Here is a 15401-nt window from a genome sequence, read left to right as displayed (position 1 = left end):
TCTTCACACTTCAGCATGTACCTCAGTTCAAGAAGAGCTTGATTAGCACAGGACAGCTAGATGATGATGGATCTCATACCACCTTTAGTGATGGGAAATGGAAGATCTGTAAGGGATCTAGAGTGATTGCCACAGGTTGTAAAAGTGATACCTTGTATCCTCTCCATGTATCTAGTGTGAGTGATCATGTTGTTGTCATGACCAAGCAACCAAGTGTTTCTTTGTGGCATGGCCGGTTGGGAAACATGAGTCAAACTGGAATGAAAGTGCTCTCTCGTTTGGGTTACTTACCTTGTTATCATTGTGTTTATGGTAAACATGCACAGACGTCTCATAAAAAGTCTCTTTCATTGAAATCTTCTCCTCTAGAGTTAGTACATTCCGATATATGTCAAATGACAGGATTATCTTTAGGGGGAAAAAATATTTTGTCACATTTGTCGATGATGCTACACGAAAGGTATGGGTTTACCCTATTCGTAGCAAGGATGAAATACTTGACAAATTTAAAAAAATCTTGGCATTGGTTGAAAATCAAACTGATAAGACACTCAAGTATCTTCGCTCTAACAATGGTGGAGAATATGTGTCCAAAGCCTTTCAGGCATTTTGTGACAACAAAGGGATCAAGAGAGAGCTCACTGCCCCTCATAATCCACCCCAAAATGGAGTTGCATAGCATATGAATCGGACCATACAAGATAAGGTCCGTATGATGCTATCTCATGCTACATTACCCCATGGTTTTTGGGCAGAGGCTGCTATGATAGTCGTACACTTGATTAATCGGTCACCAAACAGGTCTTTGGAGAGGGGAGTTCCCCAAGAAGCGTGGTCGCGCAAGCCACCTTCATATTCTCACTTGAAAGTGTTTGGCTGCGAGGCTTTTGTGCACATTCGTAAAGAAAAACGCAACAAACTTGAGCCAAAGTCCTATAAATGCATTTTCCTAGGATATGGTAACGAGGGTGAAATGGGGTATAGACTGTGGGATCCCATGAAAAGGAAAGTAGTATGCAGCAATGATGTTATCTTCCGGGAAGATGGCATGCATAAATAGCCCGAAAGGATTGAGGAGGTCCTTAGGGTTTTATTCCGGGAAGAAATACCTTTTGGACAATAAAATGTGCCCGTTGTACAGCAGCAAATACCTGCTGTAAATGAACCTGTAAATGTAGAAAACAATACTGGAAATGATCAGCCAGCTATTGCCTATGATAATGAGCCACTAAATGTGCAGAAACAATCAAGACAGCAAGCTGTTAACGCTGATTTGCAGGCTGAAATGCCAGGACAGCAAGCTGAAAATGCTCATCAACCAGCAAACAATGATCATTGGGTTAGGAGATCGTCTAGGGCTACTAGACAACCTGATAGATTCATTCCTCGTGCAAACAATGTGGCTGATTATGTCATCTTGATAGACTGTGGTGAACAAGGAAGCAATGGACATACAGGACAGCAAGAAATGGTATAAAGCCATGTTGTCAGAAATGGAATCTCTTGAGAAAAATGGCACTTGGGACTTGGTGCAGTTGCCTAAAGAGCAAAAAACACTTCCATGCAAATGGGTTTATAAGATGAAGGTCACTTCTAGTTCCTCACCAAAGTACAAAGCAAGATTGGTTGCGAAGGGGTGCAAGCAGGAATATGGAATTGACTTTGATGAGATCTTCTCTCCTGTAGTCAAGATGACTACCTTGAGAACTATTTTGGGCTTGGTTACAGCTGAAGATATGGAGCTCATACAGATGGATGTAAAAACTGCATTCTTACATGGTGATCTGCATGAAAACATATATATGCAGCAGCCTGAAGGATTTGTGAAAAAAGGAAAAGAAAAGATGATACGTAAACTCAAAAAAAGTTTGTATGGGTTGAAACAAGCACCAAAAGAATGGTATCATAAGTTTGATACATTCATGTAGTCTCAAGGTTTCCATAGAAGTCAAGTGGATCACTGCTTGTACACCAAGAAGGCAACAAATGGCAACCTGATTATCTTGGTTCTGTATGTTGATGGCATGCTAATTGCTGGCAAGGATACTCATATCTTGGACTCACTAAAGCAAAGTCTTCATGGCAGCTTTGACATGAAGGATCATGGTGATGCAAATCACATTCTTGACATGCGAATACTCAAAGATAGGTCGAAAGGATTGCTCTATCTATCTCAGTACGAGTATATCTCCAAGGTTTTGCAACGTTTCAATATGGAGGGGAGAAAGCAATTGGGGTTCCATTGCCTCCATATGTGAAACTCAGTGCAGAGGACAGCCCTACATCCGATGATGAGACGGCTGAAATGGCCAAGATACCATATGCTTTAGTTGTTGGCAGTTTCATGTATGCTATGGTTGCTACACGTATTAACATTGCATTTGCAGTGGGAGTGGTTAGCAAATACATGGCAAACCCTGGTAAAAAGCATTGGGAAGCAGCGAAAGGTATTATGAGACACCTCAAAGGCACAAAGAAGCTCGATGGTTGAGCATGCAAGCTCATTTAACTCATCCCAATCTTCTTGTTCCATGTCCGCAGGCTTTGCCCTTTTGGTTTTAATCCGCTTTGCCTGCTTCTTTTGCAAACAGGATATTGTAGCACTATTTTTGCCAAACTACAAAGTTATGTGCTCCTTCAAGCTTCTTTATGTGCATGAGATTACTGCTTCACTTCTGCCAGCCATGATTTTCAGCCCAAATGTGACCAAAAAATCAGCAAATGCAGGCCCAAACTGTCACCCAAATGACCAAGGTACAAACAAGTATCAACCAGCAATAAATGACCACGTAGAAGCAAAGATTTCAGATCTGAAATTAAATTTTCAGAAGCACAAGACCATGTGCTACAGCATTCCACAATTGATTACAACTGTTCCAAGGGCATATACATCACATTACATGAGAAATCCCAAATGTTAGCTGCAATTTCTGTTGTACATGTACCTGACAAAATAGAGCAATTTCAGCAAAACCCCCAAATTTTCCAAGTGTTGGATGTCCAAATTACATGGAATTGAACCTGCATGTACATAAAATGACCAAATGGCACACAAGTTTTGCCCAAACTGAAAAAGCCCCAAATTGCAAGGGGTCCAATGTGCATCAATGTCGAGAAATTTGGTAAATTTCCACCCAATTTTTGCATGTACATGACAAGCCCCAAATGTCGGAGGCAAAATCTCACAAATTCCTGCAATTTCTTAGACAGATATCACTATTCTATCTTGCTCGCACCAAATCTAGAAAAATCCCCAAATTTTCCAAGTCCTATGTGCACTAAATTCAGTGAAATTGAAAGAATTTCACTAAAATGTGAAAAGCCCCAAAATTCCCGAGCAAATGTGCACCGACTTTGTAATTTCTGAGTCAGATTGTTCAATTCTGTGTTAAGATCCCCAAATTCGAGAAAAGCCCCAAATTTCTGGGCCTAAATCTGCCCAAAATCTTGACCGTGCCTACACGCACGAACACCCGTCAGTGGGCAAAGGGCTTGTTTGCAGGAAACCTTTGAAAAATTAAAATTTTGCAAGGGAAAATGACGGATCTGCTCCCATTGACCAGCCGCAATCGTCGTGACCTGTCGCCTTGCAGTCACGTTGCAGAAAAAGTGTTGCCTGATGCCATGCCTACAGCTCCCGCCCGTCGCCTGCAGTCGCGTTGCAAAAAAAAAAGTGCCGCCTGATTCACACCTACAGCTCCCACCAGTCGCCTACAATCGCGTTGCAAAAAAAATGCCGCCTGATTCACGCCTGCTTGCCAGGTCACGAAACGACTTGTTGTTTGTCTAAAGAAGACATTTTTGTCCTGCACCTCCACCCTGGAACTGTCGCCTAACAGAGACGTGACGACTTGTTGACCTGCACGAACTCCGAAAAGTACAAAACGCCTCAACCGCAGCTCTGATACCAGTTTGTAGTGACCGAGAGGCACGAAGATTGAGACAATCGTTGTTCCTTACACGCGGAGAGACAGAGAGAGTCAGAGAGAGCAGAGTACAGAGTGTGCACGATTTGTGGGTACAATGATGAGTGTACCACTTTAGGTTTTTAGATAAATATATATATGTAAGTACAAGTGCTAAGGGTGTGTTCACACCCGAGCACATTTAAAAGCACAAGGGCCTTTATTCCCAACATCTCTCTGCTGCTAACAGCCATTGATTATCTCTATCCTTGCTCTCCCAGTCACTACATGCAAGAGGGCACACATGATAGCCCATGGTTGGCCTCCCTCTCCTTGCCTTCCCCTATGATATTCAACAACCAAGAAGACTCACACAGCCCCTACCCCTCTCTCTCGCTCCCCTTCCAAGACGGCTAAATAGGAGTGGATCAGCCTTGCCTTTGTACAAAAAAGCCAAGAAAGCCTCATCTGATGAAAAGAATGCAAAAACCAGCCTCAACCAGCAAAGCAAAGCTGATAACACTGGTTCTGCCATGAAATACAATGGAAGACCCTCCTAGATGATGGGATTGGCAGCAAATGATGTTGCTTGGCTGTGAGGAAGCTCTGAACAACATCGGCATAGGTTGGAATGGGCTATTAATGCAGTCCTAACAAAAACAATGAAGTGGAAATCTCTAAGATGGATTGTGGCTGCCTCATTGAATACCGGTTTCAGCATCCTATGCTTCAATCTCCAACTTTTGCCTTTGCATTCAGCCTTTTGAGTTATCATTTTTCAGCTTCCCACAAGACCTTGAATTATTCCAAAATACGAATAGCTCTGAGATCCTACTATCAAAGCAATTCCCATGTAATAATCTTCAACTTTTTGAAAACACTTTTGTTAGCCAAATTTCTTCCATACAGAACTATCAATGCATCTATCTCGGCAAGCATCCCTCACACATGTCCAAATCTTGTCCATGACTAAAGCTCTCATGACCAAAGTGTGCGTACCATAACTCCCAATTGACTGCAATCAATGCATCAAAGACCAATGTATCACAATGTGGATTTCTATTATAAGCATTCAATCTGAGTAACCAATAGCATAAACTGCCAGCAAAGAGAATGACATTAAATTATTCACGCAAATTCAATGCCCAGTTAAGCTGCCAAAGAAACAAATAACTACCTGCAAGAGGTAATGTGCTTAGAAGCATGAGTAAAAACACCGATTCTACCCTCTATCATTTCCAACATCGCAAGTGGAGAGTGCGTTGTTTCCTAATAGCATGCCCAATCACTGAGCGCATCTTTTAAGCAGCACCAGGAAAAGCCTTTAAGACTGACAATCCAGATTTGTTACTTTTCACAGCATTCACAACTGCCATCAATTAATGAGATCAAAAACTGGCTTGTCTTTCCTTCATGGAATATGAGAAATGCCAGATCACTTGCCATGGATGCAATGTGATTATTGCAGCTCTGCTCTTCCTTTGCAGTAGACCACCAGCTCAGTCGTAGGTAAACAAGCTGGCAATACCTTTGGCAACTAAGCTTGATATAGCAGTAAACCCTCAACAACAATCTCTCTATATTGACAAGGTGCTGGTTTTAATTTTGAATGCACATAAGATGCATTTATACTATTACACCTCCACAAATTTTTCTGAATCCAATTGCTTGCATAAATAAGCAACACATGCGTTGCAAAAATGATTGAATCTTGCACGACTGAGCTTACGAACAAATATGCACTTCAAAGGAAATGAAGGAAGTGTATGTGTGTCCTTTCCATCCATATAATGGTATTTGCAAAGAGGATATAACTTCCACTTGGCCAAACACAGATGCACATTTCTCTTGGAGGGCATACATCAATAGTATCAACAACATCCCAAAGCCCCTTGGTCACAACACAGACTTCATCATGCATTCATATATAAAATAACTTGTGTCCTCAACTATTTTAATGAGCCTATGTTGCCAATGAATCATTTATAGCCATTTTCTGGCTGTATTTTGCTTTTATATATCTCAACAACGCTCAAAAAGTCTTCTGCATGCCCGACATACATGGAAGAAAAACAAGGCTGAAAAAACAGAAACATGATTTACCAACTTAAGGGTGGTCTGTGTAGAAACTGCAGGAAGTAGTCCTGCAGGCCCAGATTAAAGGTTTCAATAAAGCTGGATATGGATGGGATGGGTGTTGTTGACAGGCCTGCTCTAGTAAAATGAATGATAACAACAAGAGGGTCAACAGTGTTCAACTCTGGCAGCATTGCACATGTACTGCATGAATCTATGCACACTCACTTGAGTTCACACAAACACGCAGTAGCAGCCAACCAGAGGACAAATGAATGCCAACTCAATAAGTTGCCCATTTCTGCAGCCCATTTCCTCTTCTCCTCTTCTTTCCCTTGTCCTCCTCCTCCTCCTCACTTTGAAATCAGATGCTACAAAACATCAAGAAGATGCACAGCAGTGAGAGTTCGAGGCAACAAGTGCACATGTAGGTTCCTCTACTGTGATACCAAAAGGTTGGATACACACTTAAGCAGGAAAGCGTCTGACGGGGAAAATGAGACCAAGAACATAGACAAGCAATCATTTGTGTATACTTTCAGTAAGCTAGAATGAGTCGTGTGAGACAAGGTTAGAAGTGCAGATGAGGCGCTCTCACACCAAAATGACAGAGAGGAATACAAAGCATTAAAAGTTTAGCAATATGAATCTGATGCTTATATGTTAAGGAGGTTAAGGGCTGCCTTTGTGAACAAATACGCATTAGAGATGAAACTGATGGTTATTTTTAGAGGGGGCTAAAGGATTTCTTTATGGAAAAGAGTGAAGAGAGTACAGGAGAACCAACAAGTAAAAGTGCTTAGACCGAGAAACAGGAGGGGGAGGTGGAGAGAGTTTAGAGACAGGAATCTGCCTGAAGTCCTTTACACCGAAGAGGTAAAAAAAGGAAAGACGGAGGAGTGTGTCCCCAAATTCAGCTAGAACGTAGATATATTCTTGGAAACATGAATTTGCCCAAAAATACCACTGCAGGCATAGTGCTTTGAAAATGAAAACAGTGAAAAAGTAATACTGCACATTTGAAGCCTGCAAACAGCAGTATACATGAGGCAAACAAACTTTTTGTGTGCACAACTCTCCATGGAAGTAAAGAATAGTTGCTTCTGGCAGGATATGTCCACTTATGTTCATGTACAGTAAGTAAAGCATAGGTGGTGAAGATGGATGTGTTTGTTCTAAACATGATATCCCAGATAGAGATGATACCACAAATTCCTTGAATGGACTACAATGTCCATCACCTTGTCCATGATACATGCAGACCTATACCACCACGAGAAGAAACAATTTTTGGGCAATGTAATAAATCTTTATGAGCACTTCTCTTGGATGTCTCATTCATGTGTTAACTGTCTCTGACTCCACTACGTAATCCCCATCTATCTAATATGCCCCACTTTTTTGAAAACCACCATGACAGGGTGTGGAGAATATCTATTTGAAGAGGAGGAATGTGTCTAACATAGAGGCCTATCTGAGATTCTACTGATGTCCATTAGCCTCCACAAACCACTCCATACGCTGTTTAACAGCCTATCCATACCAGGCTCAACCCTTAAATTGTGTTAAGACAGAAGTTCAACAACCTCAATCATGCTTTGAAGTATTCCGAGTCACCTATAAACTGGTATTGCACTTTCAAATTGTTTAGCTTATGATAATGCATACCAGATTTTGACAGAGACCCAAGGCGTAAGGTTCCATTTCTTCGCCAAATTTGTCAACAATGGTCTCCAAAGTGAAAACCAAGTCTTCATTTTCAACCTCATCCATTAATTTAAAAAATTCTGCATCAAGTACGACGTTCATTAACATCAAGAGAAGGCACAATTAAATTAGAAAAATAGACCTAATATTACTGGTAGACCCACCATCAAGAAGTTGTGGTAAGATTGGGCGAAGCTCATTGAGATCTGCTCATGCATAATGTCCGGCATATCAGAGACACCTCTCTCTCTCTCTCTCTCTCTCTCTCTCTCTCTCTCTCTCTCTCTGTGTTGTCCCCCGCCCCCCAGTTTTGGCCAAGATAATATGGAGCAGTGATGGAGGCAGAGCTGAGTAGCTACTACAGTGGCTGCAAACACTTGGGATCCCATCACACATGATTTGTGGCATCTATGCCCTGTACAGGAGGGTGTGCACTAAGTCAGCTGTCCATGAGCACTTTCAAATGTGGTCCCCAGCACCATTGGCATGAAGCAGGGATGCCCTCTCTCCTCTACACTCTTTGGACTCTACATCAACACAATAAAGGACCGCATCACAAGACAAGAAGGGGACAATGTGGACATAGCAAGTACATTGGTCTCTATTATGCATTATGATGATGATATTGTCTTGGTCTTTGAGCCACAAGAGGGTCTACTGCAAAATCTCCATGCCCTACACAACTTCAGCGCACAACATGGATTGACAATTAATCTTGCGAAAACGAAGATCCTCATCTTCCGCACATCAGGCCTAGTATGTTACACATAGGAGTTCAATCTTCACTGGTGGAGAAGGATAGATGAGGATAGAAGATTTATATGTTTACTTGGGGGTCACATTTACTTCATCCACTGAGACATTCACCATGGCACAGGCAGCCAAAGTCCAAGTTACAGGAGGATATGCAGTGTTAGCTATACTGGAGAGAGAATGCCATCAAGTGCACTTCCATGAGCATCATACACGGAGATGGCTATTTGACACATTAGTCACACCAGCCAAGACGTATAGAGCACCTGTTTGGACCTTAGCCTAGCTTAGCCTAGCTACAAATCTAGGGACACACATTGAGAGACCCTACATCGCCATGCTCCCATGGATGATACAGCAAACTATCAGTACCACATGAGATCATTGCAACAGAGTTTATTGCACTCCCATGATGATGGAGACCTACAAACCATCAGCTTCAAACATAAGAGTACGCGAGATGCATCCAAACAAATTGTCTAGGAGAGCTTTCAAGGATTCCAAGCAACTAGCACAAACATGACATGAGAGCTCATGGTATGCATCAGAGGATATGGGATCAACCCGGACCACCTCCCCCCTTTCCAATATGAACTTGACTCCCCCTCCATACACCCCTCTCGCATTAAGAGAAACCTGGTTATGCAACGGAATCTCTACCGACCGCAACATGCAACGTACAAGAATCTCTACCCAATTGCCCCTTCCCCAACAAATGTCATAGTACATGGACTGCTTTATGAGGACTACAGCAAATGGCTTCATTGAGAGACATAGATACCTACATATATACGTGCCATATGAGATGCAAGTAGCTTAGGGTCTCCTCTCGTCAACTCGAGATTAAGTTAGGAAGGTAGGCCGCGTCCTAGAGACATGAGAACTTACAAACTATGCCAAGAGGAGGTGGATAGTGAGGAGAACTACATCTACAAATGCAGGGACTACAATACAATCCAAGAAGACAGATACTCTGGAGACACGCCCCTCAAACTAGTCATGGAGTCTCCAAACTAATAACATTTGGGCTGATTGAGATTCAAAGGCTCCACACATCACTATTCCAAGTTGGCACCCTTCAAAGAGAGGGCAAACAGTCACAGCTCACTGATTTTTTTCCAAATAGTTTGCGCCAATTGAGATTCAAAGGCTCCATGCATCACTACTCCAAGTTCGCACTCTTCAAAGAGAGGGCAAACAATCTAATGTCACTGATTTTTTTCCAAATAGTGACCACACACACTGCACCCACACAAAGAGCAGTGATAGCCCAGAGGGCTGAGGAGATCATAGTGGCATGACAACCAAGGGTACAAGGATACCAAGCACTGAGGCTACACCAAAGACAAATGAGGGGAATCCACTAACGACACAAGCAATACCTCACAAAGTTGATCAATTCAGATGCTACCCATTAGGGATGTACAGCATACTATACCCAGCAATCTTGACTAGATGGAACTAGTCATCAATGTAGCATTACTCACTCATATACCTAGCCATGTATTGCTCCATACACCCCCCCTCCCCAACCTTCTAGTTGTATCCCTATATGGGCATTGTATTGTACACCACTTTCTATTCCTTGACCTTTACTTTGCACTGTATATCACTAATTATCATTTTGCACGTCACACTTTGATGTCTAGTGACAATTATCATTGTACATGGTACATGGTTATGTTCCATGGGTCATTTTTGGCCTCAAAAAACGTTAATATATCTTTCGTTTTTCCTTTCTTTTTATGCTGCAGGTCACATGAGAGGATGCTGTTGGTCACATAAAAGAGATACTACTCGTCACATGATGCTGAAAGCAGTTGATGCTGAGTTGCACAAGTATTGAACTAGCCATGTGTATGATACTCAATGAATGCACCGAATGCACTCATGAATCACTGGAATCGAATCATGAATGCAGTAAGAGCAGACTTGTTCGCTAGAATGCAATCTTAAATGCAGTGAACATTGTCGTGAATATTGATAGTGACCATTGGAGTCAGTTGTCAAGAGTTCATCAAGCTAAAAACAGTGAACATTGTGTTAGAAATCATATCATTTCATGTTATGCTCTAAGCCTTAGTCAAAGTCAGACAAGTGCATTCAGAGACCTAGCATCAGTATCCATCAGTCCTTTTGCTTGCATCAACAATGTCCATCCTAGGCACGTCAAATGCAGATTTCAGATCTGACCAAGTGGCATGGTCTATCTCCATCGTACTTGCATGTTTAACCTCATGGTCACAAGTTACAATGTGATGCATAATAGGAACCACCACCAAAAAGCTTTCCAAGGGCACTACCAAATATAAACAAACACCACACTATAGCTTTGGTTACTAGCTCAAAGGGTTTGATGCTAGGGGAGAATAATGTATGCAATCATCAATGATGTCACTATGCAACTTGCCTTGTGACTTGTAATGGCTTATAAAAGAGCCTATGGATCCTCACTTTGTAATGGCCTATGAGAGCTAAAGGTGTGAGCTAGTGCATCAATCTTGCAACTTCCAACTTGACAAAGAGCTCATCCATTGTATCTTCTCCAGTCATTAACATGTTTTTCATTTAGCACGTCTCTTCATTTCAATTTAGTTGCATGTCTTCTCACTTATGCCTAAGCTTCATTTCTTTCCACCATAACTATAACAAGTGTTAGTGTGGTTTAGTGCAATGAGGATCCATGTTCCCAACATGGAAACAGGCCCTTCCAACAAGCTCACAAGAACCAACTCTGAGCTACTCCATCAGTCTTGCAACTTCCAGCTTAACATAGATCTCGTCCATAATATCTTCTCCAATCATAAACATGTTTTTCATTTAGCACATCTCATCATTTCAATTTAGTTGCATGTTTTATCAGTTATGACTAAGTTTCATTTCTTTCCACCATAATTGTAACCAGTGTCAAGTGTGGTTTAGTGCAATGAGGATCCATGTTTCCAATATGGTATTAGAGTAGAATCATTCCAAAAGCATGCATTTGCAAATAGCATTTAAGAAAAGGAATCTCTATCCACCCACTTAGCATTTATACTTAACTTTTTCAAGCCCAAGAATAGGCAGCCAGCTACCACCCCCACTTGGAGAGCTTGATTCTCTCCATCTATAAAACCATTTGAGGCAAGGCTTGGCACCCCTGTCCATCATGAAAATCTATAGGTTTGGTATACGCAAAGGGTGACATTGCATTTTCCCAAATCAGGCGTAGTTTTCACCAACAAAGCTTCAAACTAATCTAGCTATCCATGGTCTGGATAATCCCAAAGAACTATCCTAGGGATTTTGTAGCCTAAATCCCTTGACTTCATCCAAGAGGACTTTGGAAAATTGCTCTTCAACTATGTGCTACAGTCAAATTACCTGAATATTGTCCAGTGGCAGCCATGGCTAAGTTTTCCGAATGCTTCTTTTCTCTCATTTCTATCACTTACTAGTGCTTTCCAATGTATAAAAACTCTTTCAACAGCTCTTTCTAATCCAGCTATACTTTGATTACTCCCTACTTCTTACTTCTTCAAAATGCCAAGCTCAATGAAGTCTACAAATGCAAAGCACCTCAATAAGGAAAACAAGAAGTATAACATCAAGAAATGAACACCAGAGTTCACAAGAAAGTAAATAAGACTAAAAGCTTTGGAAACCCAAAAGAAATTGAGGAATGACCACCCAAAGAAGGGAGACTACTCAGATTTCCTATTGGACCATTCAAACATATCTAGCACAGGAGTTCTCAATGAGGATTTTTCCTATGGTTCATGCTCCAATCAAGTCACCATTGACGGATTCCCATCATTAAAATGGCTAGGTTTTTTTGTTCTTGGTATCTCCTCAATATTTCTTGTAATTCTCGAGTTGTTTTCTAAGTTCTAGATGTTTCTTTCCCTTGCAATCTTGGGCTGATTCCCATCATTAAAACGGCTAGGTTTTTTGTTCTTGGTATCTCCCCAATATTTCTTGTAATTCTCAACTTGTTATTTAAGTTCCAAATGTCTCTTTCCCTTGAAATCCTGGACCTCTAGATGTTTTGTAGTAATTCTAGTTTATATAACTATTAGATGTTTTGAAACCTTGTAATTTTGGACTTGTTACGTAAGTTTCCAAATGTTTTATCTTCTATTATTTTAGAGTCAATACCACATGTTAGAATTTGTCAATTCTATGGGCAGTGCCCAATGTTTTAGTTAGTTGATTTGTAATGTGAACACTGCATTAATAAGTTGTGTCACCACTTCTACAGTTAGTTCTAGAGTTAAATTAGCTCTAGTTGAGTTAGTTAGTCTAACTTACTTTAGACCTATTGTACTTTTATTCTATCATTCTAGCACTTGCATCTTTTAAGCGTGGAACTGCTGCCCACTCTTACTCACTGTCTGTGTTCACTCTCTCTCTTTCTCCGTTTCCAACATCTGGTATCAAAGCTAGACACGTGGGTTCTATCTCTCCACCAATTAGTCGTTGCCATCCATGCAAAGTCCACTCAACCAACAAAGGAAGAGGAACTGTTGCTTTGGAGGGAGGAGGAGTTTTCAAGAGAAGAAGTTTTGGAGAAGGTGTTGCTATTATTTTCAGCCTGCATGAAGTCCCATACACAATCTTGTACGCAGCCCTACACACATAGCCTCTCGCAACCCTGCTCATGATATTCTCAACCTTGTCCATCATTCTCAGCCTTGCTCACACCGTTTTCGCAGCCTTGCTTGCCATTTTTCGCAAATCTGAGAAAAAAAAAAAGCAAAAATCCTAATTTTCTATACTTGGGGATTTTTCGAAATTTCTATAATTTGTCATCCATCTTGCTCGTCTCATACCCAATTTCGAAGAAATTTTCAATTTCTCACGCTCGATGCCAAAAAGCTTAGAGATTTTTGACCAACTTTCCCAATTTCTTATATTTCTCAAAAAATTTTCAAATAAATATGGAGCTTTTGCCCCGTTGAAGTTCTCGTATGTGAATCTCCACCAAAATTGCCAACATTGTACAATTTCTTTGACATGAGTGCATGAAATTTGGAGCTTTTTAATTTTATGGCTCTAATACGCATCATGAGGCACACTATAGCTACTAGTTACTATCACCACATGTCCCAAGCCAACATTTCTACAAAAATTTGGATTGTAAGGTATAAATTTCTTCAATTTTTGTGAAATTTTGTGAAGAAATTTGGGGCTTTTACTCCACACACATTCCAAGACATAACAGGTGGTACAACAACATAAATTTGTTATGACACTCAGATTTGGCAACAAAATTTGAAAATATTCAGTAAAATTTGGTGAGACTCAGCATTAAATTACTGTAAACTATTTTTTTGATACACATTTCAAGGCAAATACGGTACAACAGTGCATTGCTGTCATTTGCAGGCTGAATGCTGATTTGTGTGACATTGGGCACATTTGGCAAGATTTGTGAGAGTTTGGTACTTGCATTCTAACCTCATGGAGATTTTTGGTAGTACATTCTATACTTCAGCATTGAAGGATTTGGCTGCTGATTTTTGTGCATAATTGACAACATGGCACGTCAAGGGCATAATGATCAAAACAACATCCTTGGTGTACTTACTCAAGAGAACAAGCTTGATGGCACAAACTACCTATTGTGGAGTTTCATGGTGCGCAACCTTCTAGTGCAAAGGACTCGTGGGACCATGTCACTAGTGATTTGCAATGACCAAGAGGTCTTACACCTCAAACACCTCAGTGTAATGCTCAAAGACAAGTTGCTGCTGCTACCCCTCCTCCTCCTCCTATTGAGGATCAATGGAGATGAGACTCAAAGGATGCACAAGTACTATCTTTAATTGCCTTGTTAGTGAAAAGGACTATTATTCCACACATTCGTTCTTACAAGACCTCAAAAGCTACTTGAGATGTACTTAAGCACATATTTGTAGCACGTAATGAGACCAAGATATCTTATCTCGGCAGACAGCTAGCTAATGTGAACATGGATGCGGGTGATAGTATGACAGAATACCTTACACACATATAAGATTTGCGTGAGCAACTACTTAATATTGATGAGGTCATTCAAGATGCAGAATTGGTAAACATCAGACTGAACTCTCTTCTTGCATCATATCTTGGTTTTCACACCTCTTTAATGTTGTCTTTGAGGGGGGTGCAATAGCCTCTTACATTTGTGGAGCTGGAAACCCAAAGTAAACTACTTTGGAGGTTTGGACGCATAGCCTATGCACATGTTCTGAAAGAGCTTTGTGGACAGCCTTGATGTTAAATGCATACTTAATATATACAATTCAGAGAGCAAGGGCTATTGCTTGCTGACCTACATATGAAAAACGTATTTGTCAAAAGGGGCGATCTGTGGATTTTCCACCTGGTAAGAAGGCCATTGGCACAAAATGGATTTTTAAACTCAAACGCAAGGCTGATGGCACTATTGACAAGTACAAAGCACGGTTGATAGCAAAAGGCTATGCACAGAAGAAAGGCATAGATTATGAGAAAACTTTTGCCCCTACATCCCATATGAGTATAGTGAGATATGTAATTGCTATGGCTGCAAATTACAACTAGAAAGTACATCAGTTGGACATTAAGACTGCATTTCTAAATGGGGATCTACATGAGAAATGTTTATATATCACAACATCCAAGGTTTGTGATCAAGGGAAAAGAGCACATGGTTTGCAAGTTGCATAAGGCTCTTTATGGTCTTAAATAGGCTCCTCATGCATGGTATTCTAAAATTGACGCATATTTGGCCAACAAAGGGTTCAAAAATAGTCTAACTGCTTCCACTCACTACATTAAGAAGGAAGGGGAACCTTATTGATTATCATTCTTTATATGGATGGCATGCTACTCACTAGACCTAAAGAGAATAAAATTGCAAATTTCAAGGCTGAATTGAAACATACATTTGCTATATCAGATATAGGCTGCCTATACTACTATTTGGGGATTTAGTTTACCAAAAATCTAAATGGT

At 40.8% G+C, this 15401-nt stretch overlaps 1 protein-coding gene across 2 annotated transcripts in view; it reads right to left on the bottom strand.

The window, feature by feature from the left end:
- The window catches only part of LOC148027897 (importin beta-like SAD2), a 65361-nt gene that overhangs the window by 13187 nt on the left and 36773 nt on the right, over positions 1–15401 (bottom strand). For both annotated transcript variants that reach the window (XM_087689604.1, XM_087689605.1), the window contains exons 12-13: positions 7853–7894; positions 7650–7768 (exon numbers count right to left, since the gene is read on the bottom strand). In XM_087689604.1, the coding sequence (XP_087545730.1) occupies positions 7650–7768; positions 7853–7894 (161 nt within the window). The remainder of the gene's footprint in view (positions 1–7649; positions 7769–7852; positions 7895–15401) is intronic.

This window comes from Lygodium microphyllum, chromosome 12 (genome assembly GCF_053477565.2).
Source record: "Lygodium microphyllum isolate KBCC chromosome 12, Lygodium_microphyllum_v1.1.10, whole genome shotgun sequence".
NCBI lineage: Eukaryota > Viridiplantae > Streptophyta > Polypodiopsida > Schizaeales > Lygodiaceae > Lygodium > Lygodium microphyllum.
The sequence above is the reverse complement of the archived record's forward strand: the minus strand, read 5'-3'. Positions and strand labels throughout refer to the sequence as shown.